The following is a 23,358-nucleotide window of genomic DNA, read 5'->3' on the forward strand; positions in this document are numbered from 1 at the left end:
CTGTGGTTGTCACTTCTGTAGTCTATTAGAAAAAAAAATTAAATTCAACAAATAAAATAATAAAATTTTATTGAACATTGCATATTCTATAGCAAATAACAGCAAATCAGGAACTTGGTTCGGCATTATCAAACACTCTCACAACTTCCGTCATTTCATATAACTTGCCCATTAGCTTTTCATACGCGGCAAATTCAGATTCATTCAAACGTTGCGTCTTTTGCGGAATATAATCGACGGATGCGGTAATTATTTGATACCCGAATTTCTCCAAGTTGTCTTGTGCCTGCGCAAAATGATCTTTATTACAGAGAAAACTAAATATTTTATCTTCAACTGTAACTTCTTCTGCGTTGCTTTCAATTGCGTGTTCTGTTGCCATCTCCAATTGCTCCTCTTCAGGTTTAGAAGACAACGTTTCGTTCTCCGCTTGTATAATGCCCTTCTCTTCAAACAAATGTAATCCAGAACCGTCTATAAACTTTGCCCTAGAAAGTTAAAAGTAAAGTTGTTATAAGAGTTTGTCATATTATTACTTTTGTCGGTTCTATTCAATAAGAAAGTTTATCCTCTTAATGAATATGAACTAATAGTATACCGAATTTGCGAGTATAACGTATAGTATAACGATCTTCCCTCGGCAGTCCCTGAATGAAATTGTCACAGCTGTTCTATTCAAATTCCAATGGAAAAGTACACTCAGGTTGGTTGAAAAAACACCTTGTTCGAGTCATTAAAGATTTTTCAGAAGCCCCGATAAAGTGCGAATGAAGACAAGATATTTTATACATCGTACCACATACGTAACAATTTTGTTATAAAATGCGCCAAGAGTGGAATCGTAAATTAATCGGTTACCTTGCCCATTGATATTTGATTGATGTTTTAGATATTAACATACCGTTCTTTAAATGGTTTCGATGGTTCGGTTTAATAGAAAAATTATAGAATAGAACCCTTTGGCAGCGAATCAAACTCAGAGCACAAATGCAGATGAATACATACTAATACAGGAGCAACTTATTGAATTAACCACAAATGAGTAGCTGAAACCAATGTCTAAACAACGAGACGACAATTTCTGCTTATAAAAACAGATTCCAATTTTATATCCAGCATTATGGGTTTTAGAACAGAAGCTTTTGATTGCGTTTCTGCTTTTCTATTTTGTAGAACGCAGATTAAGTGCCGTTATGAGCTTTGTCACAAAAAGACTAGAAGTTAGCCGGACCTAAATACGCTATAGCATCGCAACACGTTCATCCAAGTCATTGATTAAATTTGTATTTTAAAACAAAAGTTATAATTTCAATAAATATTAGTTCAAAAAATTGTTTTATTTATATATATTTCATTTCAGGACATCAAGCTAATATTTGCGATGGACTTTAATTGAACACCGATATATTTATTGCACACCCGATATATAAATTGCTGCAGTATTTATTGTCACGCCAAAAAAATTTTCAAAAATTGTTACTTACTTATGTTTCCTTAGCAGAGTGGCTAAAAGTTGTTTCGAATGATGTGTATTACTTGTATGCATTTCACACACCATAATACAGCTTCCAGGTCCTCTAAAAACAAAGTCCAGTTTAATGAGAGGCAAAATAGTCTAAGTCCTTTCATTCTGAACCAAAGATTGTCCATACGTGATAATATTGCGTTATGCAATACCTTATATAGAAACCTAGTACGAACAGGAGTAAAGTAAATGCTAGTATAATTTTAATAACTTCATTAGACTGACTATTGCCCGCCACTATTAAATGTGTATGTTCTTCCCTTCTGAAAGCTTACTTGATCTAAATACTTACTTAAAATCGAAAGTACATAGTTTCATAACGGTCTTATCTGCTGAACAACTTTTCAGCACACTCTGCATTGTGGCCGATGGCATGTTAAATCTCTTACATTGATCTATGATTTGTTTGAGTTTAGGATTCTTTGTGGGATCAATAGAACCCCCTTCTAGAATATACAACCCAAACACTATGGAAAATTGCTAAGTGAGATGACCACTTGCCTGTAACTGCCACCTTTATCTGCCTGGACAGTTTTCCAAATAAGAGGCCCCTTTGGGCATCCTTAGTACCTTTAACATGACGAATATTTGCCCACTTGGAATGCCCTGCAAACCTTTTGGCAATTAAATTAACGGCAAATACTCGGAGCATTCTCAAATTGGAGTGTTCAACTGTGAATCTTCATAGTTTTAATAGGGGCCAAGGAAAAAATTATTTAGTATAATGAGGGACTAACCTTCAATGTCAATAGGTTAAGTCCTGAGACAATATTTCTTCTGTAATAATGAACTTCATCGTCAGGGAGTTGGAGTAAATTTTCATTAAATTGCCAGTAATATTGAGCCCAATTCTTTTGCGTTCTACGAAAATTTATATTCTACAAATATTCGAAAATAACCGTGCAAAGGAAAAAATAGCGAAAAATAAAATATTCTTCTATTTTTTGGGACATTTGCCAATTTTATATGTCAAACAGACAGAAGTCAATTCATTTTTCCCGGTTAACCGCCATTTGGAAGCTGTTCTCGATTATTGAATACGGACTCCCAATTATAATTTGCAAGTTTTCTTAATAGTTTTCTAATTTTCATTTATAATTAATTTACTAAACCTAGGTAAGTACATTAAGTTCGACGCTATTGAAGGAAGTACTCAATTATCGAAGTACGACGCAATTTAAGTTTGATTATACATTCAGGATCTTTCTTGACTCTTCTCCCTTTTTTATCAGTTACATTAAAACCGAATAGTATTTCCACTATTTCAACGGAATTCTCTGCTTATATTCGTATGACAATAAAGTGAAAATGTTTGTTGGTGCAGGTCAATAATCATGGCAGAAGAAAATAGAATTCGTTCTTTCAAGAACAAAGGGAAAGACTGTGAGGTAAATATATAGCTAGCAAGTTAAGCATTCCATTATCTAAAGATTTCGTTTTTACTTAGGAAATGCGCCGCAGAAGGATTGGACAAACAATCGAACTTAGAAAGGCCAGGAAAGATGATCAACTACTGAAAAGAAGGAACATCTCTTCAGTTGATGAAGAACCCACTTCTCCTCAACTAGAAAACGAGGCAACCAGTCCGGTGCATATGAAAGCTGAAGAAATTATGTATGGTAAGTGAATTTTAGAGCTTTCTCAGAAGACACTTCCAATTTTCTTAAATTAAAGGAGCTTCTCTTTAAAGTATCTAGCTATTCATACATCATATTTAATTTTAAAAGTCTTTTATATTAACATTTGCCTCAAAAACTGTTTGTTGAAACGTTTATGAATTGATAATGAGTGCATATTTTTATGTAAAAAAAACCTTTAAATATCGTATGCATTCTAATAGTTAATACATTGACATCATTTTGCATCTCATAATTACCAAGTAAATACTTGAATTGTTTGAAGTTACAAATCGGATTAAACTTTTCTTTAGGAATGATCAACCCAGATGAATCAATCCAACTACAGGCAACTCTATCTTGTCGAAAAATTCTCAGTAGAGAACGCAATCCGCCCATTGATCAAATGATTAGGCTCGGTGTGGTGCCAAGATGTGTTGATTTTTTGTCAAAGGACCATAAGTAAGATTCATCGTTTCAATGGGTTCTGAACAAAATAAATACAATTTCAATTTGTACTGACATCGGTAACCATTTTTTTAGTCCTGCTCTTCAATTTGAAGCTTGTTGGGCATTGACCAATATAGCTTCCGGAACATCCGAACAAACTGCTGCCGTTGTGCACGAAGGTGCGATTCCGAAGCTGCAGCTTCTTTTGAAATCTCCACGTATAGATGTGGTCGAGCAAGCTGTGTGGGCTTTAGGTGAGAATATCAAGTGCTTTATGAAATTTAGATAAAGCGATAAAGTCGTTAGTTATAATTAATATTTTAAATTGTATATGTTTGTATCAATTTCTATCTCTTCCTAAATGTTATTTTCATTTGCCAACTAGACTTTGTTAAGCGAAGGACTGCCTGAAGTGATGTGTCTCAATTTTCTTCTATTGGTTTTTTCAGGTTTTTTTTTAAATATTCATGAAAGTGTGTAAATTTTAATGCTTTTGTTCAGGTAACATTGCTGGCGATGGGGCATTAACTAGAGATATGGTGCTGGCCTCTGGAGTTTTGCCCGAAATCCTAAGACTCATTAATGCTGATACTAGCATATCACTAATGAGGAACGCTGTTTGGGCTGTTTCAAATCTCTGCCGAAACAAGAATCCGGCTCCGGACTTTGAAAGAGTTAGGCCTATTTTGCCTACTCTTGCCCTATTGCTATCCTACACTGATAAGTATGTATTAACATCGCAAAGAATATTTATCAAGACGATGTCTATTGACATTTTTACTGCTAAATTATAATTTCGTTCTTAAACACGAGCAACCTATTTTAATAGTATCAGGTCTACGTAGTTTCTATTGTTCATTACATCGATTTTTTCAATCTAGGGATGTTCTAGCGGATAGCTGCTGGGCTCTCTCTTATTTAACGGACGGCAGCAACGAGCGGATTGAAGCTGTGTTAGAAGCAGGCTTGATATCCAGGTATTATATTTCCAAATTTTTGTGTTTTACTTCGAAGTAAAATTGGACATTAATTCTTCCACAGATTGGTGCAACTCCTTACGAGCAATGAAAGCACAGTGCTCACACCGGCCTTAAGAGCTGTAGGAAATATCGTAACTGGTAACGATGCACAAACTGACGTTGTAATAAATGCCGGAGTTCTACACGTACTACCTAAGCTTCTGCAACATCCGCGACTGAATATTGTCAAAGAAGCTGCTTGGACCCTTTCAAATATTACAGCAGGTACCTACTTTCAAAAATATTTAAAGTTTTACTATACATTAAATTTGAATTTCGCCGAATTATTCTATTGTTTAGGGAACTCTACACAAATTGAGAAGGTGATCAACGCTGGGATTATGCCAGTTATTTTGCATGTTTTGTCTACTGGTGATTTTAAAAGCCAAAAGGAAGCTGCCTGGACCGTAACAAACTTTACTAGCGGAGGAAGCATACCACAATTAATAAAATTAGTTGAGGTGATTAAATTGCATATTTTTAAATTGTGTCATTTTCATTATTTGCTGGTTTATCAAATTAGTACATGCAAACCGATTGCTTAATTGCTGTTATTAATGTATTGTTCTTTTGGATTTTAGATGGGCTGTATTAAACCTATGTGCAACTTGCTCAACTCAAAGGATTATAAGATCGTGTCTGTGGTTCTGAATGGACTAGATAATATTTTGAGCGCTGCACACAAATTGGGAGAGACCGATAAGGTTGCTATTTTGATTGAGGAGTGTGGAGGACTCGATTTGATCGAAGCACTGCAAGCTCATGACAATGAAAATATTTACGACAAAGCTTTGAGCATCATCGAAAACTATTTCAGCGAGGTAAGGAAAAAATACCATTTTTTGATAGTTTTATAGCCAAGAAAATGTTGACTTTGAATATCTTTTTGTTAAACTGCTGCTTCCTTTAAGCATTAGAGCTGATTTTAAGCACGTTTTTACTTTGTTACCAGACACAAGAAGCTGACATGCCGGCTCCAGCAACTCAGGATGGTCAAATTACATTTGCATCGCCCCCTCAGGAAATGCCTAAGGGTGGTTTCAATTTTTAAGCTCACATCTCATGGCTTATGTGAACTCTCATTCCACTCTTTTGCGATCAAGTATTCCGGTTTATTAATCGCGATTTGTTAACTTCCTAGTAGTTTTGCTGGGTTTTATTTAACCAATTTTTTATAAGCGGTTTACCAATGGCGAAAATCTTTTTATGCCCGAAAATGTAAGCATCAATCACCAATAATGAGACACTTTTTATCGTTTCAAATTAGGTCTCATCTTTTATTTTTAGTGTTTAGTTTTTTTTTGTAAGCTTTTTATTATTACCTGCCAAATCTCCCCAAACTGTCTTGTCTTGTCTCCCGCAACTATCTTGTATGGGTATGGTTTTGAAGATTTAGACTTTTATACAGTTAAAATTATTCAGTCAGGTCAAGATAGTTTATCTGCGTACAATAACCGTTCTTCATTAAAATTTGTATCGTAGTTATTTGCAGCAATCCATTCTTGCACAATTTTGTTATTGTTTAGGGATTTCAATTATATTATACATTTATATGATTATTGTTTTTTTTTTGCTGAAAGAATATCATCTGCAATCCTCAAATGAAAATAGTATATTTTATTTATCTCATCTGATTTTTCCCACAATTTTCTCCCAATCCTTTATTTGAAGAATGGCGTCTCTGGCTGCCTTTCCCATAATGCCTTCGACGGAATTTTTCGGCTCGTGACTCAAAATGATCTCTGCTTCGATCAAGTACTTAAGAACTTCCTTCAAAGTAGCTTTGATGAGATTTTTTGATATGGGTTGGGATTCCATTTGGCGTGTCAGCAGGATCATGACTGGGGCGTGGATTTCATAGAGGGTAACTCCTAAAATTGATATGATTTATTCAGTATTTATAGGGAATGATGATATTGACCAATTCGAGTTGTGACTGATTTCAAAACTAATATTTAAAGAAGATACTCTTCTCTAAACTTGACACGACCGCTTAAAATTGGGATTTTAGACATAAGTAACTTTCTCACCTCTTATTCGAGTTAAACCCGGCTCTATCACATCAAAGACACTTAAAATTTCCTTGCAAATCTCCTTTTTTCTCAGCAAAGGCTTCTCATCCAGTTCCTGTATGATATATCCCGAAATCCGTCCGTATACTTGACTGAGATAAATTTTGATTCCCAGGCACAGGTAATGGTTGGGATGTAAGACATTTCGGTACTTTTCCAAGAATAATTCCATGGATTTTATGTCATTGCAGTCAATTTGATCCACTTCGTCAGATATTCTGGAACACGTTTGAGTAAAGTTTGAAGCATACACTAAAGGGTTTTCGTAATTTTATATAAACTTTGTTGTAAGAAACATACCTGTTTAACAGCAAATTCATGGAGGTAGCTGAAATGGAGTATCCCGCACAGCATTTCGCAGTGTTATTGCAGCTCCAAGTTGAATCAAAATCTAGAGGATTATCACAGAGCACCAAACCTTAAATGCACATAGCTTCAAATGTTAATGTTTTTTTTCATAAAATTGATTTTGATCAGTTACCATTATCACATTTCGGGCAAATTAACGCTCCACAATAGGTGCCCAATTCAGTCTGGTCCGAGCATCTCTCACATCTGCATTCGAAAAACTTATTTTCTAGAAGGTGTTCTCGTCTTTTTGAGGTACACTGAAAAGTTTGTTTCAATTCGGATAGTGAACCACAGATTGCCAAATACTGACCTGCAATGTATATGCATAACTTAGAGTTATGGGGTGTCCTTCCTGAATTTTGGTTGAAGCCCTTATTGTTAGCTCATACGTATCCTCTTCATCAGTATGATTTGTGTTAGGTACACAGTTGTGAGACAGTAGAAAAGAGGTTGGATATAAACCTCTAATATTTATTCCTTGTTGGCCTATTTGAAAAGTATTTACCTGAAATATTTGAAAATTGAAAACACAAATTGAGATTTAGTAACTCTAGATATGTAGTTACCTCTAATATTCCACAAATCGTATGGATCTCCTCCTCTGAAAATTCGGTAAGTTTCCAGTGTTTTATTATCCTATTCACTACCCTGCTCTGATTGAGCGCCCATAAGTCGGGAATATTTCGCCTTATCTCGTTGTGGCTTTCCATGTCCATAAGAATGGCATATCTTTCCGGGTCTGTTGTCTTTAGTATTAAGCATCTTAAGGGAACTAAACGAAAAAAAATGTTAAGCAATTTAAATTTACTATTTGCTTTTAAGTGGCTCATTTTCACGCAACACTTTAGGCTGTTTTTTTAATGCAGAGCGCTCACCTATTGCTTGGAAATGAGTACGCAAATCCTCCAAATCATCATAGTTGAAAAAAGATGCCGATTTACATTCCTGCAAAATTGTACATTCTATTTCAGTATGGCCGTGATGCTTCTTGATTCCAGGACATTGTTTCGAGCACATTGGCCATCCGCACTTTGAACATCTAAAATTATTTTAACAAAATAACAATCACTGTGTTTGGAGTCATTGTGTTCAATCGTCAACCTGAATAATCTAATTTCCTTTTCCAAATCCTTATAGCATCCAAGACATTGTACCTTACAATCCGTGCATGGGCCGATCACAAGAGGTTCCTCCGAAATTATTACTTCGCCCGGTTTAATATCTTTTTTGGCCACAATGTATCTGCAACAAAACTGATGAGTTTGTCTGAAGGAGCCAATGGTAAGAATTTTTTTGTCCTAAGAGAAATATCAATGCAAGCCTTTGACTGAGACTCCCTTTTATTTTACTGGCGGCCGGTATATTTTCATTTCTGGTCTTTGCACTTTTGGATTGAATAAGAACTCAATGTTATGATTATTACGTTTTACTCAAAAATGATACATACATGATATGTAAATGTACTCTTTAATTAAATTTTGGGCGTATACGTGTCCAAATGCACTAATTGAGAAACAGCCACTGCATCCTATTTTACATGGTAAACTTCATATTTGAAAAAAGCGTTTTTTTATTTCTGGATGATTAAATACGGGGCACATACATTTCAGTTTTTGGCTTGGGAAATTCCTCAAATTTGACCCAGAAAGGGAGAAATATAAATCGAATTCAAATCTAGATCGGAAATATTGCAATGCAGTCGATAATTAAATAGTTCTTATGTTGAAGCTAAATTTGCAGATTATTACGTTTCTTTAAAAATTAAAAAATAATCTAAATTAGACCTCTAAATGAACGCGGCCCGAAATTATTTATACATATACACTCGATAATTAAATATTTATGCGACCGTTATAAAACATACATCTTGACTACTTGATACTAAATATCTATCTTGATACTAAATATTAATAATTGCGATTTTATTCAGTTGATTTTGTAAATAGTCCACTAAAAAGCAAATCTCAATAAAATTATTTCTACATAATCCAGCTGTTGCGCTGTTTGGACTGCAGCCAAAACGTTTGACTGCATAAAATTATTAATACAACGATGTCATTTCGCGTTATAGACGTACATTTGTGTTTGCTTTTATCTCAACATTCTGAGTAGTATTTTGCGAATAAAAAATATTGGTTACATATTGCAAAGTTGCGAATTTTTCGAAATTTAATATTAGAAGCGAAATGCCTACTTGACGCTAATATAAATATTCGCAAATGCATATTTTCAAATTCTTAAACGTGATGGGTTGTGTGGACATCCGATAATGTTAAGTCAAGTTTAATAAAACAGTGCCAAAGTTAAAGTGTTTTCTAAATTGAGCTTCAAATATTGGAAATCTGAATGTTGATCTTGGTAAAATGAATGATCTTGATCGAAGCTGACTGTTATCATTTGGGAACCAGCTACTTTTTTAATAAGTTATGTGAGAGTTTACAAGTGACTATTTAAGATCTTGTCGATATCTTAATTTAAAAAATATGTAAAAATAAGCAACAATTAAACTTCACATGAAACAAATTATCTGAAAAGTTACTAAATTAAATTAAAGTCTACATATTCTTTATACTCGTTTTAGAACATTACATATACAGGACGGTGTATTAAAGCAGCGGCTTATCAAGTGGTTATAAGCATATTGAATAAATTATATTCAAATAAAAGTTTATACTGGTTGTAAGCAATAACAGATTAGATATTTTGTGGGTACACATGATTAATTTATTTCATCTCGGTTATTCGATTCATAACTCAGCCAAGTGTCCAGGAAAATTACCAAAATGCAATATAAAAAGTCCAGCAAGTCGTTCATCTTTAATTCCAGGAAGAATTATACATATTGGCTAAAAATAACAAAAGCGCACTAAAAATACATTAAAAAATAAAAACAGGCATCGTTTAAGATGCCAACTTTTTAAATTATCCAGTAAATTCACATTCGGTAGACAATATTTTGATTGTGATCAGATTTTGGGGATTTTTCGTAAACATACAAAAAATACTGTTGTGAAATGCAGATTAGCCTAAACTTTAGCTGGCCAATGGTCTTAAATCAATTTCTAATTTTTAAATAAATTTCTTATTGTTTGATATGATATGATTGGCTAATTCGTCAAGCACGTAATAATTGGCACCCTCAATGATACGTGGGTTTGTTGACAAAACATTTTGAAAACAAGCTTTTAATGAGAAAATGTAAACTGTCTAATGAGTGAGCCTATTATTGTAGGTGTGAACAAAGCACGGACATGAATAAAATGTCCCATTAATAAATAGGTTGTCTATTTATAAGCACTGATAATAATATGCAATTTGTATTGACGCTCCCAAATATTGTCCTGTCCTTGGTAATGTGGTTATCGTTTACTATTATACAAAATCCTTAGATTTCTATCTAATTTTAAATACGTCGCTTCGTTACAGCTTATTAATAACAGTGCTGTCTATTTTATTAATAAGAGTGTACAAGGCAAAGTAAACTTTGCATTTGATGATGGATAAGCGATATTTGTCTAATATTTTGAGCAAATCGAGAAAAGCAATTTTTTTCTTTTGAATTGTGTATTTAAATTATATTAAAAAATAATCGTGCGTTTTCAGAAACTAGATTTTGCTGGTTTTATTATAGACAGCGTTACGTGTTCCTGATATATTGGAATACTTAAAGATACAATTAATTTTCAGAAGCGCTCGCCTCAATTTTTATTTTTAGTCACAACTTTAACATGCAAATATTAAAAAAATGCTCATTTCAGTTATTACAATTTCGAATGATTACAAACAAGCAAAGTAACTTTGGATGTTTAACAGCAAAAAAATATATTTAATATACTTTTTCATATATTTTTGTTATAATTTTTACCGAGTGTAATTAAAAATCGATTAACCAGCAAATTATGCAAAATATATTCAAAGGATAAGTTCTATATTGTTGAGGCGGATTAATTTTTTACAAACTTCTTTTTGGGTATTTCGCCTCAAAAATTTTTGAGGCGAAATACCCAAAAAGAAGTTTGTAAAAAATATTCAAAGGAGTTTAAGTTTTATTGGAAAATCATATCCTTTAGATTCTATTTTTACAATGTTGCTCTTAAATTAATATACACGGTGTCCCAAAATTGGGTGGTCAAACTGAAACAGTAAAATCTGCTCTAAAAAATAACATTAATTTTTCAAATGAACATGTATCAAAAAAATGCTCCCTAACGCTAGCTAGTAATATTTTTAAAGTAATTTAGTTGGCAAACGGTGCGTCTGCGCGAAGTAAATTAAGAGTACCTTTTCTTCGTAAAATACTTCAGATTTCCACAATTTGTAGAAAAAAGATTGATTTATAATATTAAAAAAAGTTAGAGCTTTTTTTGTACTTGTAGCCTCCCAATTATACGTTTATGATGAAATTCTGACAGTTTTAATTTCAGGTCTAGATTCAGCATATCAAAATCACTAAAGTTCTCACTGTTGGGGAATACATTTCTAAAAATGTTGTCGAATAAAAAAGAAAATTCTTAATACCTTTTTGTGATCTTAGTACGTTGCAATAAGCACATTTAAGTCAAATTTAAAACCGGAGTTATTTTCATTTATTTTGCTAATGGAATTTAAAAAATTCAAGAACGTCTATCTAACTCTGGTATAAAATTTGAAAACACTAGTAGATAAGGAACATTTAAAAAAACGTATGTTTAATTTGTCAGATATTTCCGCGACATCCTGCTTTAGCTAAAATTATTTCGAAAATATCAGTGGCTCTAATTACTTTTGCAATCGGTGATGTAGAAATAATGGTGATTCAGGAAACATCTTTACCGCCCGGTATATATGCTGTTTCCTATTAGATTTCTGGGTTATATTAAATGTAAATGGTTTTTAATCACTTTTATTTAAGCGAAAGACAATAAACTTTATGTCCGAAGTGCAGATATAAGATTTTTTTAAATTTGAATAAGAAATCAGCAATCCTTTAATTTGAGCATACAGTTTATTTCAGCAAGTTCCCACAATAATTATTTATAGGAAAAAAACTGAGTGCAGTTAATCTAAAGTGTGCAATGTAAAGTTTCGTTCTTTCGATTTGGTAATGCTAATATGAGATTAAAATGGGCTTCTGAATGGCGCCTGTGACGTATTATTATATTTAAAATCTAAATTAAAACTGATCAAAAAGATTCCTCAAATATTTAGCCCGGATGGCGTAATTAAGAACGTTCAAATACCCGGCGTAAAAATTACGCGAAAATGTTCTTAGCATTGAGCGAAAAGGATCGATACCTGATTCAAATTGGCCAGAAACTTAAAAAAATGTGTGAGACCTGCAGAATGTTACAAATATTAAATTAATTCATCAAATCTGTTCCTGTTAACTAACAAACAGCAAGGAACGTATTAAGGCTCTAAAATTGTTGTTATAAGAACATTAACTTTTACGGGAGAAGAACGTGAGAGAAAATGTTATTCACACTGCAACGAAATTTTGTTCAACTAAGACTTTTGCCATTATTATCAAAATATGTTTAATCTTTTTTCTGCAATAAAATGTGCGGAAAGTGATAGGAAGTAAAATCCCAGATTTCTGGAAAGAGACTAATTATAGTTATGATGTTGCTACTTATTTCCACTTAATTTGAAAATCCCCAGAATTTCTTCTTATAATCATGCTTAAAGATAAATGTATTAATATGCCTGCCTAGAATTTCCAGTTAGTGAATCCCGACGTATAGGTACCTTCGGTCATATCGCAATATTCTCAACAACATTTTTAGTTCCCCCACAATGCTCTCTTCGACGTAACGACTGTTTATCATATAATAAAAATAAACGATTTATCAAGGAACTGTTAACTTTAAACTGGATCATTACACAAATTGTTACAAAAATAAATTTTCACCTACGTGCTTAAATCATACGCGATATTAGTAGTTCAGAAAATTTGCCTGATGGTGTAAATTATTTGGAATTTGCTTTCCAATAAGGAAATATTTATCATATATTTTTGTACTGATTTTCACATGTTTATGGTTTTTTACAAGTGGGTTCCCCAAAAGTAAAGTACAAAGTCAGACTGACTGAATGTTTATTAAATATCGTAAATATAGTCTGGATCTGAATGCTCAGATGCATTAAAAAACCTTTTAAGATACTTGAAAGATTTTGTCCGTTCAAAGAACATTTCAAAAATACTTTATATCTTTGCAAAATGTTTCGCGAGTTTACATTCAATAGGATAAATTAATACATTTATAAAAAATAAAAATGAAAAATGTTTGAAGTTGATAATTTCTCCAAACTTCGTGTATTCTATGATTTATTGATCAAAGATTGAATAATTTTTATGAGTTTTTAATGCGCATATATTCCAATATATCGTTAAACACTGCGGTTTGGCTCGTCGAACACACTCTCATTTAATTGATTTTGTTTAGGAATATATATCAGTTATCAAGTTGTTTTGCCTATACTTTTTTCAAGTCATGTTAGTAGATAGTAAAAAATTCACATCTCATTAAAATAAAAGTTCTAGAGCGTTCTCGGTTTTAGGTCAGATAGCTAATAATTTGAAAAGCTGAAGGTTGCAATAAGGCTGTCATCAAAATTTTCTTAACTCTGCCAATCGATAAGTGAAATTCGGTTGAAATTCAAAATGCCTCTGGTGATATTTATGGCTCGTTATATAACGTGGCAATTATTGAAATTGCTAAAAAAATACACACTCTTTACTGTGTATTATTTCAGGTTTTCTAATGTTATTTGAAGCCCGCCTAACGATATGTGGTGCGTAATTGTATCCGTGTACAATCACACGTCCTGTTGGTAAGAAATACCAAATTTTAAAATTAACACTGTAAAAAAAATATATAGAATTCAGTATAGAATACAAGATATTTTCAGACAAAATTAGTGCAGTGGAAATAACTTTCAACTGTATTTTAAGGCTGTTGGACAGACAGAATCCAAATGATTACAAAGCAAAAATACACTTGAGGATTTAAAAAATGGTCATTAACATCCCATTAAAATAATTCTAAAACATAGTAATTCTCAGACCCAATTACTGTGTTTTAGTGTGAAGTCAAGAACTTTGTCGCCACAATGAAAGAAAATATAAAATGCTTCATTTATAAATGTTTGGTCACACTAATACAGGCAATTTTAAATATTTAGTCACAGCAATTAAAACCACTCAATCTGTAAAGCTCTGTTTTGGAAAAAAAAATATGAGTTTTATTTGTTACTGGAATATTGGATGTTAAAATGACGTTTTGATGTTTTTATTTTAAATGTTAAAAACCGTTTGCCGCAAGTTTGAAATTATTGTAATTAAGGTAATATTTTAAAATGCCGTTAAATTAGTACACTCGGTGTGTATGCGATGCCCCTGACATGAAATAATAGTTACAGAGTTGCGTATTTTAGTTTAGTTGAAAATTATCTCTATATATTTTGCATTATTCCGAAAATTACCTTACGCTTGCCAAAACTTACATTGAAAATACTTTATAAATCCGACGACCTAGAAATGTACTTGCTTGTGAATACTACTTAAATTATTGCTTATTAGATTCATAAGCGCTAAATATTTAAGCCCATTTATTTCAAGCCTTGTGTTATTTTTTCGTATACAGTTTATGATATCTGAACTTGCAATTTTCGTTAGTGTTAATTAACTTAATTATTATTTTTACCTGCCCATTATTTTCGACGTTTTAATTTCATATTTAGGCCCTTCACCCCCGTCCTCTGAAATATCTTCCAAAAAACTACTTCCATCTGTAGTGGATCTCGAGCCTTTAGAAGACCGACTTCTCTAGATAAAACAAAGAAAATCATTATCATTGCAGACAGTTTCCATAAATTTGTAATACACTTTTTCATCATCGCATGTAATGAAATGTGTGTTTTAATTTAAACTGGTCTTTCTTCCTAGTATATGGAAATATAAAGAGAAATACAGTTTAAAACTATTAAATCAGACTATAAAAAACTACAAACAACACTTAGTTTTTAAAGATATCTAATTTGTGCAGTTCTAATGCTGAAGCATATTGGTTATATTTTGCACTTGAAGGAATTATAGAATTTTAAGTTGAAGAAAACAGATATTCATTTGTTAGCAAATCGAAATAAAATGTAATTGCTTAAATTATCGTGCTAAAAACTCGTAAGTTAAGGCTGATTTTGAGACAGGATTGACTTATTTTATGATTCGATTGATTGATTATGATCGATGAAGCACTGACTGAAACCTTACGATAGAAGGAACGGTAATTAATTGTTATTTAATTTGAGGATTACTACTAACAAAAAAGGAAGATGTTTAAGACAATTTGCAAATAAATAGAAAATACAAATACGCGTAAAATTGTGACCACACTAATTAGCAAGAAAATAAAATAAAATGTATTCCACTATGCTGTCTTTAAACTAAATTTTTAGTCTGCCAAATTTTGTATAACAATAATAATAATAATGTGTTTATTAATCAGTGCTACATAAATTTTACTATGATTTTAAAAAACTGTATCCGTGTAAGCAAATTAAATATTGTATTCTCTCTCTAAAGTTTTGTTTAAGTTTGGAAAACTTAATATTTTTTCGACAAGAAAGCAAAATAAAATATTTCAAATTTTGAATTGAGCACAGATTGAAAGTCGCAAATCTCACACTGATTTGAGACTATGGTAATTTTTCGACTTTAAAACTTGGTTTTATTTTTTATGACTTGTAATTCTATGAGATAAATGTGTAATAAGTTTAAGAATATTTTATATATAAAGTGGAATATAATGAAAATAATAAAGAAGCCATTATCAGTTGAACATATGTAGCCAGAACCTAATTCATTATTAAGGATTCTTTTTTTCTGAATTGAATATAATGAATGGACTGTGAATTGTTTCAAATTATTTGCAAATATTAGCGACTTACCCGTCTCCTATGACTTCTACTCATTTTTGAATGCAAAAAATCACAATAATTGTTTTAGGAAAATGTACTGATCTTTTTTTATGATATAAGAACAATGTCGGTATTTAGCATGAACGCGACCGTGTAAATCCGACGCGAGTTTTTTGATTTTGTTCAATTCCCGCCGCAAAAGTTTGTTTTCCCACCGAAGTTATCGGCGCCTTAATCCTAAAAACAAATTGGCGTGTGCCGGCTCATCGTTGTATTTTAAGATATTTCATTCCAGACCATTGTCCGAGAAGGATCTATGAAAAAAGCTCAATATTGATCATGCTTTCTTTCAAAAGGTTACGACATGATCTTCTATTGTATGTTGTTTCGCTATTTCGGCTGGAAACAGTTTTTAAAATGCGTTTTATTTTATTGTTTTTATTCTTCTTGCTGGTGTTTAAGTGTATATACCATATTACTTTTTCATTTACTGGGATGATTTTAGTTAAAACCCAAGACGTTTTTCCGATACCACAATAAAACTGGATAAAACTGCTTCTACAAAGATTTTATTTTAAAGTTAACGATAGTCTTCATATATCGCAAACATCAGCACTGTTCCGTACGACAGCAGATGATCTGGATCGTTTTCTCATTAAAACCTATTTTTATTTTTTTATGTCGGAAGGATTGCGAGAAACAGGTGCGTTGAATATGTTGTCAATACGGTAGTAAAAATTTGCGTTTATTTTTATATTTTACATAAATAATAGCAACGGAAGAATATTCATCTAAATACCGATATGTCATTTCTGTGCCGCAGCGCAGTCAAAAAGCTTTCAATTAATACTTTTCGTGAACCTTTTTTGTGAAGAAAAGTTTAGATTATTTGGACAGGATGGACAAGCTATGTAATTAACAATGTTTATTTTGGGATAGTTGCTTTATGCTTAAAATATATTAGAATTGTTGTTGCAAAATTTAAAATTTACAAACTTCAAGTATTCTGTATGGATAGTTAAGTTTCTTCTATTGCGTTTACTCTTTGTATGATTTCATATTTTTGAAGTTTCTGGTTTGTCTTTGTATGTAAATGGTCTTAAATGTTTCGTTTTTTTATCATTTCTGCTTGAGTATTTGATGATTGTCTGGTAAAATGTTAATAAAAGTGAGAACAGGTATATAACGACAGTAAATATTATAAAAAAAGGGAGGGAGCCGCGATTCTTCAAGACTTTGCACTATTTTTGCGTCTTTTGCGTTAGTTATTTAGCTTAAATTTCGTATTTTAAAAATTACATTTTTTTCAACATTTATTAATAAATAAATAAATGTAAAAATTTAACTGTATTATATGATAATTTTTCTACCATTCATTAAAATAAGTTTAATAACATAAAATACTTATCAATTTACACCTTGTAACATCAAAAAAATTTAAGAAAATATACTTGCATACCAAAAAGCTTTTCAATCAATGTCTTTTTAAAGCATTCACGTTTGACAATAAAAACATTAATTAGAATTATAGTATTCAGTTGGAAAGTTTTTCTCGAGATTTCACCTTTACCTTGAATAGAGTCTTCCTCTGTAATACAATTCAATTGAAAGACATTTAGCAGATATATTATTATTACTTGGGATGATTTACGCAGTACCTGAGACTCATAATATTTATGATAAATGACTGAAGCCATAAATTAACTTATTTTGATATAAACATTTATATTTTCAGATTGAAAATTAATTCGATAACATTTGTTTTATCTGCTCGCAAAGTTTTTACTTATTTTCCTAACTTTGCTTTTATCTAGGACAAGTCAATCAGCGGGTTAACTCAATTCGTCGTTAATATACATACATCGGTACATACGCCATATAAACTAATTAAAATTAGATGTACGCTGGATGTAGTCCAAACTTCTGCATTCTATTTATATCACAATAAAATTTTTGTTGTAATGTTCTTTACAATTTTAGCGACCATTAAATGTGATTAATTAGGTAAATAACATCCTGGGATTTTCCTATTTATTTAATGCGAGACATATATAATGCAAAGGCAATAAGTTCTTGCCAGATACTGTGATATTTTTAGTTCATATTGCTATTTATGGAATACTAACAGTGGGAATTAGAGTATTAAAACATAGGGAACACTGATTCCGTTTCCTTCTTAAAAATTTTATGTCTTTCATAAATTAATTTGAAAATTATACAGGCTACAAATATATGAGAACATAATTTGATGCAAAGTTAAAAAAGGAATTCAGAGAATGACAAGAAGTATTGTTATATGATCGACAAACTTAAACTCTCTTTTAAACACGCTTTTTTACATAAGATAAAAATGATTACATTTGGGCCAACAATAATGTAATTAAAAAATGTTGCTCAATGTATGCATTGTGAATTTAAATAGTTTTCAAATCCATCGGCAGTTCAAGTAAATCAATCCAATCTAAAAACTAAAAAAAAAACAGGTGTCATCTAGAACCTGAAGATGACTTGTGAATCTCCAGAACTCAATTCTTGATGCGTTTTAATGCTAGCCAGAATCCACTTTCGACTCCAAGTTGAAAGTCTTTTTTAAGAACAAGGGGAATCGGAGTTTTATGAGTAGGCACTATTTCAAAATTTGATAGCAAGTTGAAAAATAGGGATTTAATTTCGATTAAAGCAAATCTATTTCCTATGCAAATCCTTGGTCCGGCACCAAATGGCATGTAAGTGTACGGAATAATAAGGCTATTATTTTCTTCGGAAAATCTTTCAGGATCGAACTTTTCAGGATTTGGAAAGTATTTGGGATCCCTCTGTAATCCGTAAATGGGTAACCACACTTCAATGCCAGCTTCTAATACGAATGGTTTTTCATTTTTGTTTTTTGGCTCAAACGTGTAAGGTTTTTTGGATATTCTGTCTACCATGGGAAACGGTGGCCACTTCCGAAGAACTTCTAAAATGAAAGATTCAATACTTTAAATAAAAATCATACGCAAGTTTTAAATCATCTCAAGTTAATTGTTTCTGCCGTTTGCAAGTTATTTCCAGGATTTCGTCTACTTTATTTGCGTCACTGTTGCGTTTTTTTATCAATTCCGTTTTATTGCAAAGAAACTATATTTTCAGAATATTAAAATTGCTTTGGTATTTTATGCGATTTTGCAACATTTACTTCCGTTTGTCTACATATTTAATTCCGTGTGTGAATGACATAAACCCGTTTTTATGATCCACACGCCTGCCTGCAAAAGCGGAGTTTTTGAAAAAAAGTTCTATTTTGCTGCACTCCTGAATGAACTGAACATTTTCCTGAATGTAATTTTCCCATCAAATACTTACAAATTTTGATATCCTCTCTTATAATCAGCTTTGTTGATTTTGTCATGGCTTTTTTTAGCCGAACTATGTGAATCAATTGAATAATTAATGTTTGTTTACAAACATTACTCTGTTTTAAATTTGCTTAAGTTTAAATTTTCAAATTTTTCTGTTCTTCGGCGCTCGATCTGTGCCTGTATGAGCATTTTTATATCGTTTTTCCTTTACTTTAACTATTCAAAAATTACTTTATTGTTTCATTAAACACTCAGTTTTTTGCGTTCAAGTGGTGATGAGTGAAAAATTTGGAGAAAGTAGAGAATGTTAAATGAATGAATCAAACTCATTTCAAGTCCAGAAAGAAGTAAAAAAACTCACCGGATATTACCATATCCATATATCGCATGTGCTGCAGCTGCTCGTAAGTAACTCTCCCAACCTTTGGTGTAGTTTCTCGAATTTCCTCGCGCAGTTTATCTTGAATGTCTTTGTTTAAGGCTAATTCATAAGCCCCGAAACACATAGCAGTTGAAACGGTGTCGAATCCGGCAAAGAAGAAAATGACTGCTTGCGATGCGATTTGATCATTGGAAATACTGACTACATGCTTCGGCCTTTTTCTAGATGTTTCTAAACTTTAATATGGTATAACTGAGAACAGGACTAATGAAAAATAAAAGCGCCTACCGTTTTCCGAACTGTTTTCACTGGGATTTTTTCTCGCCTCTAATAATAAGGTAATCATATCTGGCCGAACTATGTTATTCTCTTCGCGCACTTTAATGGTGTCATTGATGACGGTGCGAAAGTATTTGGAGGCTTCCTTATCCAAGAGCGTCAAGCCCAGGATCTGAAAAATAAGAAAAACTGTACTTGCTCATTTTTCGGGAGGATCCACATTTACCTTACTTAGACGTGGTAAGAACGTTAGTATCATAAAGTTGATTCCTTTTAAAAACCCTTTAAAATTAGTAATTTTTTCTCCCATTCTATGAAATATATTCTGCTTTTCTTCTAGAGAATTTACTTTAAGGCCAAACGCCGTAGTTGCGATCACATCATTTGCAAATCTGTAGCAGATAATACAGACAGTGTAATTTTAGTAACATTTGGAGAAATTATAAAATGTAACTAAATATAATTCTGAATCGCGAATAACTCAGAAATTCCTTAGACCTTTAAAATTCCACTACTACTCTTCTAAGTCACCCACCTTGAAAAAACGTCCTTCATTTCTACTTCAATAAAATCATCTTCTCCTGCTTGAAATTGTTTTATATACTGTTGGGCAGTATCTGCCATTAGCTCGTAAATGATTTTGATTTTGCTTGTAGTGAACGTGGGGCTGATGAGGTTTCTCATTTCCTTCCACCTATCACCTGCAAATACAAACTTTTATATAAAAAAAATTAATGCGATTCTATAATCCCAGCTACCTGCTAATGCAAATAAATTGTCACTCCACAAGAGATCCGCATCGGGATCTCCTGATGGGGCATGATCTGTAAACGTGTCAAAGTCTTTTACCATTACTTGTTTGATTAATTCTGGATCTTTTATCATCAATACTGGAGCTCTGAAGTTGTAAACTCCGGTATAACTAGATCGAGAAAGAAATTTATATTTCTGGTAATAATGTTTGAGGTAGCCTTACCTGGTGTTTGGATACATGTCGTAAAACGATTTAACAAAATCATATAGATTGATTTTTCGAAAAATCAGCTTTGCTGAATCTCCAAAAAATGGCATAGGCCGACTTTGCGCTACTCCTCTGTTAGACCAGTACCATAGTGGTTTAATAAAATAGAATAGCAGAGCGGCTATCAGTATTAGAACAGTGGCTAACCACATTTCAGTAGATTTACGTTGCTAAAAATTATATCAATTAGTTTTATTATACCAAGACTTTGCATGTTATTTTCATTTATTCATGTTAAAAATTATTCAGTTTTTCCATATGCTTATGTTTCAGCAAGGCTCCATTAAAAGGATCAGGCTCAAACCATACTTGACTTTACCGAGGCTAATTTATTTGTAAAATGAATTTTATCCGAAAAATGCACATGTAAACCTATCAAAGTTGCAGACATTCTTTAATTAATAATTCCAATATAAAATCAGTATATTTAAGATAAAGGAATCACCTTATAGATGCAGCAGATTATATATTCACAACAGGACAATTCTAACCAGATGAAAAATGAATATTTTAAATATCTACCATCGCATTTACCTGATTGCAGCGGCTTGTCGGAGTTGATATGAACAATTCAAGGATGATTCTGTGCAAACACTGACAATATCAAATTCAGACTGATTACAGTTGATTAGAGCGTCTGATTTTTATAAATGTAATCAGTAAATTGAAGTGTATTACAGTCGAAGCTGTTTTTTATAGGTTTCTGGGAATTTTGGCATTTGATGTAATTTTACGCAAATTTTTTTGGGCAAATCTTTCACGGAAACTGAAAGTGACATGTTGAAATGTATTTTTTGGTTTTGTATTCAGGCATATTAAATTTAATTTTTGATGGCTTAGGCATATTAAATTTAATTTTTGGATGGTTTATAAGTATATTATATACTGAAAGTGATATGTTGAAATGTATTTTTTGGTTTTGTATTCAGGCATATTAAATTTAATTTTTGATGGCTTATAAGTATATTTCTATAGATTGTAAATTTCAGTTTAATAAATAATTTACTCCAAATTACTTATCTAGAAACAAAGTACATAGGAAAGCTTCAATTTAGTTACAGTCTTTGCTTTAGAGTTATAGAAAAGAATTAACTTGCTTGCTATTTTTTAAGTAATTTTTTGAATAAAATAAGTACAGGATGTATTTAAAATGTCCGTACAAAATCCGCCGACAGAGAACGTGTTGTGGGGTGAAAACATGATGATTTAACCGAATTTGACTATTTAACTACTCCAAAAGTGGACGGTTTTTGAAATACAGGGCGTCAAAGTTAAGTTTGACGCATTTGTACTTACCCATTTCCGCATTTTTTATATTCAATAAAATTTAATAGCTGTTACATATTATAACAATTTACTTGGAGGTCATGTTTTTCTTCCTGGGTCACCGGTCGTGCTATTATGTGTAAATCAAAACAAATAGTAAAAATAGAACAAAAACTAAGTACCCGAAAAATAGTGAAAAATTGTACTTTTATAAAAATTCATACCATCAATTTAAGAATATATCAATTGTACAATTTTCGAAAATCTGGCACTTTTCTAGCATAATATTCCAAAAAATCCATGATACTTAAATACGTTCAAAAGAATATTTTACGATAAATTAAACGCTTACGAGCAACGATTTTCTCTTTAGTAGACACAAAGTGTATTCAGATCGGATCACGATCAATTAATTGTTACTGAATTTGAATCAATTCACAATTATTTAAATTAAAGGATCTAAAATATTGTCCGAATGATGTGTATTTTCCACACGTACATAAGTAATTTACGGTAAGGGTACATAAGAAAGCCGCATATTTTTTTGCCACATTTCAAGCCACTAAATGCCTCAAACGAATCTGCAGTATTTTACCAACTTTTACTCTACTTCTGAAGCCGTTGATACATACACCTATCAGCCTGATTAGCTTTTTGGGAATTTCCAGCTCCACTATTGCGTCCCATAGCTTAACTCTAATAAGAATCTAATCGTATGCTTGCCTAAAGTCGCTGAACAGTTGATGAATGACTCTGTTAAATTTCCAGTATTTTTTGCCTTATTGCAAATAGCTGGTCGACAGTAGATCTATTTTTACGGAATCCACACTGGTAGTCCCCCAAGCCTGGCTACGATGGGTTTAAGGCGATCCAGAAGTATGTTTGCAAGGATCTTATATGCCGTATTGATTAAAACTATACTATAGTTACTACAATTTGCTCTGTCTCCCTTTTTACAGGTAGGGATGATCTGGTATTTTCTCCTGACTCCATATAAGAGAGTAAGAGTAATAAGTCTATGTGGTTGCCTTTGTAGTGCTTCTCCTCCATATTTAAGCAGCTCTACTGGTATGTTGTCTTTTCCTGGAACTTTGTTATTTTTAAGCTTTTTGATAGCTTTGATAGTTTATTCGTATGT

The 23,358-nt window shown here is 32.1% G+C and overlaps 4 protein-coding genes across 5 annotated transcripts; 1 reads left to right on the forward strand and 3 right to left on the reverse strand.

Moving 5' to 3' along the window:
* Positions 1–52: 52 nt before the first annotated feature.
* On the reverse strand, positions 53–2,349 carry LOC109546535 (probable transcriptional regulatory protein Cthe_2075). The gene is made up of 4 exons (XM_019917527.2): positions 2,027–2,349; positions 1,818–1,971; positions 1,485–1,577; positions 53–488 (listed from the first exon to the last, which is right to left on the reverse strand). Exons 1-4 carry the CDS (start codon positions 2,175–2,177, stop codon positions 107–109), a joined length of 780 nt encoding a protein of 259 aa, XP_019773086.1. The 5' UTR covers positions 2,178–2,349; the 3' UTR covers positions 53–106.
* Positions 2,350–2,492: 143 nt separating this feature from the next.
* On the forward strand, positions 2,493–6,166 carry LOC109546533 (importin subunit alpha-1). Its single transcript, XM_019917524.2, has 11 exons — positions 2,493–2,641; positions 2,850–2,913; positions 2,973–3,144; positions 3,456–3,603; positions 3,685–3,845; positions 4,093–4,315; positions 4,473–4,568; positions 4,633–4,835; positions 4,911–5,071; positions 5,192–5,431; positions 5,563–6,166. The coding sequence occupies exons 2-11, from the start codon at positions 2,860–2,862 to the stop codon at positions 5,659–5,661; spliced, it is 1,557 nt and encodes a 518-aa protein (XP_019773083.1). The 5' UTR covers positions 2,493–2,641; positions 2,850–2,859; the 3' UTR covers positions 5,662–6,166.
* Positions 6,167–6,204: 38 nt separating this feature from the next.
* LOC109546532 (SET domain-containing protein SmydA-8) lies at positions 6,205–17,241 on the reverse strand. The gene is made up of 10 exons (XM_019917523.2): positions 15,962–17,241; positions 14,719–14,840; positions 8,135–8,275; positions 7,909–8,072; positions 7,600–7,805; positions 7,344–7,538; positions 7,164–7,290; positions 6,983–7,100; positions 6,641–6,900; positions 6,205–6,481 (listed from the first exon to the last, which is right to left on the reverse strand). The coding sequence occupies exons 1-10, from the start codon at positions 15,983–15,985 to the stop codon at positions 6,237–6,239; spliced, it is 1,602 nt and encodes a 533-aa protein (XP_019773082.1). The 5' UTR covers positions 15,986–17,241; the 3' UTR covers positions 6,205–6,236.
* A 220-nt stretch (positions 17,242–17,461) lies between these two features.
* LOC109546534 (cytochrome P450 9e2) lies at positions 17,462–21,590 on the reverse strand. Of its 2 annotated transcripts, none has more exons than XM_019917525.2 (8): positions 21,489–21,590; positions 20,910–21,124; positions 20,692–20,855; positions 20,469–20,634; positions 20,160–20,325; positions 19,943–20,105; positions 19,634–19,885; positions 17,462–18,890 (listed from the first exon to the last, which is right to left on the reverse strand). In XM_019917525.2, exons 2-8 carry the CDS (start codon positions 21,104–21,106, stop codon positions 18,457–18,459), a joined length of 1,542 nt encoding a protein of 513 aa, XP_019773084.2. In that variant the 5' UTR covers positions 21,107–21,124; positions 21,489–21,590; the 3' UTR covers positions 17,462–18,456. The 2 variants fall into 2 exon arrangements, with proteins under 2 accessions (XP_019773084.2, XP_019773085.2); XM_019917526.2 differs by lacking the exon at positions 21,489–21,590 and adding an exon at positions 21,400–21,477.
* Between the last annotated feature and the right edge of the window lie 1,768 nt (positions 21,591–23,358).

The sequence above is a fragment of the Dendroctonus ponderosae genome, unplaced genomic scaffold (genome assembly GCF_020466585.1).
Source record: "Dendroctonus ponderosae isolate FM_Combo_2020 unplaced genomic scaffold, Dpon_F_20191213v2 Dpon_F_20191213_2, whole genome shotgun sequence".
NCBI classification, from domain to species: Eukaryota; Metazoa; Arthropoda; class Insecta; order Coleoptera; family Curculionidae; genus Dendroctonus; species Dendroctonus ponderosae.

Coding starts and splice junctions, on each gene's coding strand:
- LOC109546535 (XM_019917527.2), bottom strand. CDS start 2,177: ATGCTCCGAGTATTTGCCGTTAATTTAATTGCCAAAAGGTTTGCAGGG. Junction 1,972..2,026: donor GATAAAGGTGGCAGTTACAG/GCAAGTGGTCAT, acceptor TGTATATTCTAG/AAGGGGGTTCTATTGATCCC. Junction 489..1,484: donor ACTCTGCTAAGGAAACATAA/GTAAGTAACAAT, acceptor TTAACTTTCTAG/GGCAAAGTTTATAGACGGTT.
- LOC109546533 (XM_019917524.2), top strand. CDS start 2,860: ATGGCAGAAGAAAATAGAATTCGTTCTTTCAAGAACAAAGGGAAAGAC. Junction 2,914..2,972: donor ACAAAGGGAAAGACTGTGAG/GTAAATATATAG, acceptor GTTTTTACTTAG/GAAATGCGCCGCAGAAGGAT. Junction 3,846..4,092: donor GCAAGCTGTGTGGGCTTTAG/GTGAGAATATCA, acceptor GCTTTTGTTCAG/GTAACATTGCTGGCGATGGG.
- LOC109546532 (XM_019917523.2), bottom strand. CDS start 15,985: ATGAGTAGAAGTCATAGGAGACGG. Junction 8,276..14,718: donor ACGTCGAAAATAATGGGCAG/GTAAAAATAATA, acceptor GTTTTGTTGCAG/ATACATTGTGGCCAAAAAAG. Junction 6,901..6,982: donor ATGAATTTGCTGTTAAACAG/GTATGTTTCTTA, acceptor AACGTGTTCCAG/AATATCTGACGAAGTGGATC.
- LOC109546534 (XM_019917525.2), bottom strand. CDS start 21,106: ATGTGGTTAGCCACTGTTCTAATACTGATAGCCGCTCTGCTATTCTAT. Junction 20,856..20,909: donor GACATGTATCCAAACACCAG/GTAAGGCTACCT, acceptor TTCTCGATCTAG/TTATACCGGAGTTTACAACT. Junction 18,891..19,633: donor TATGGATATGGTAATATCCG/GTGAGTTTTTTT, acceptor CTTTCATTTTAG/AAGTTCTTCGGAAGTGGCCA.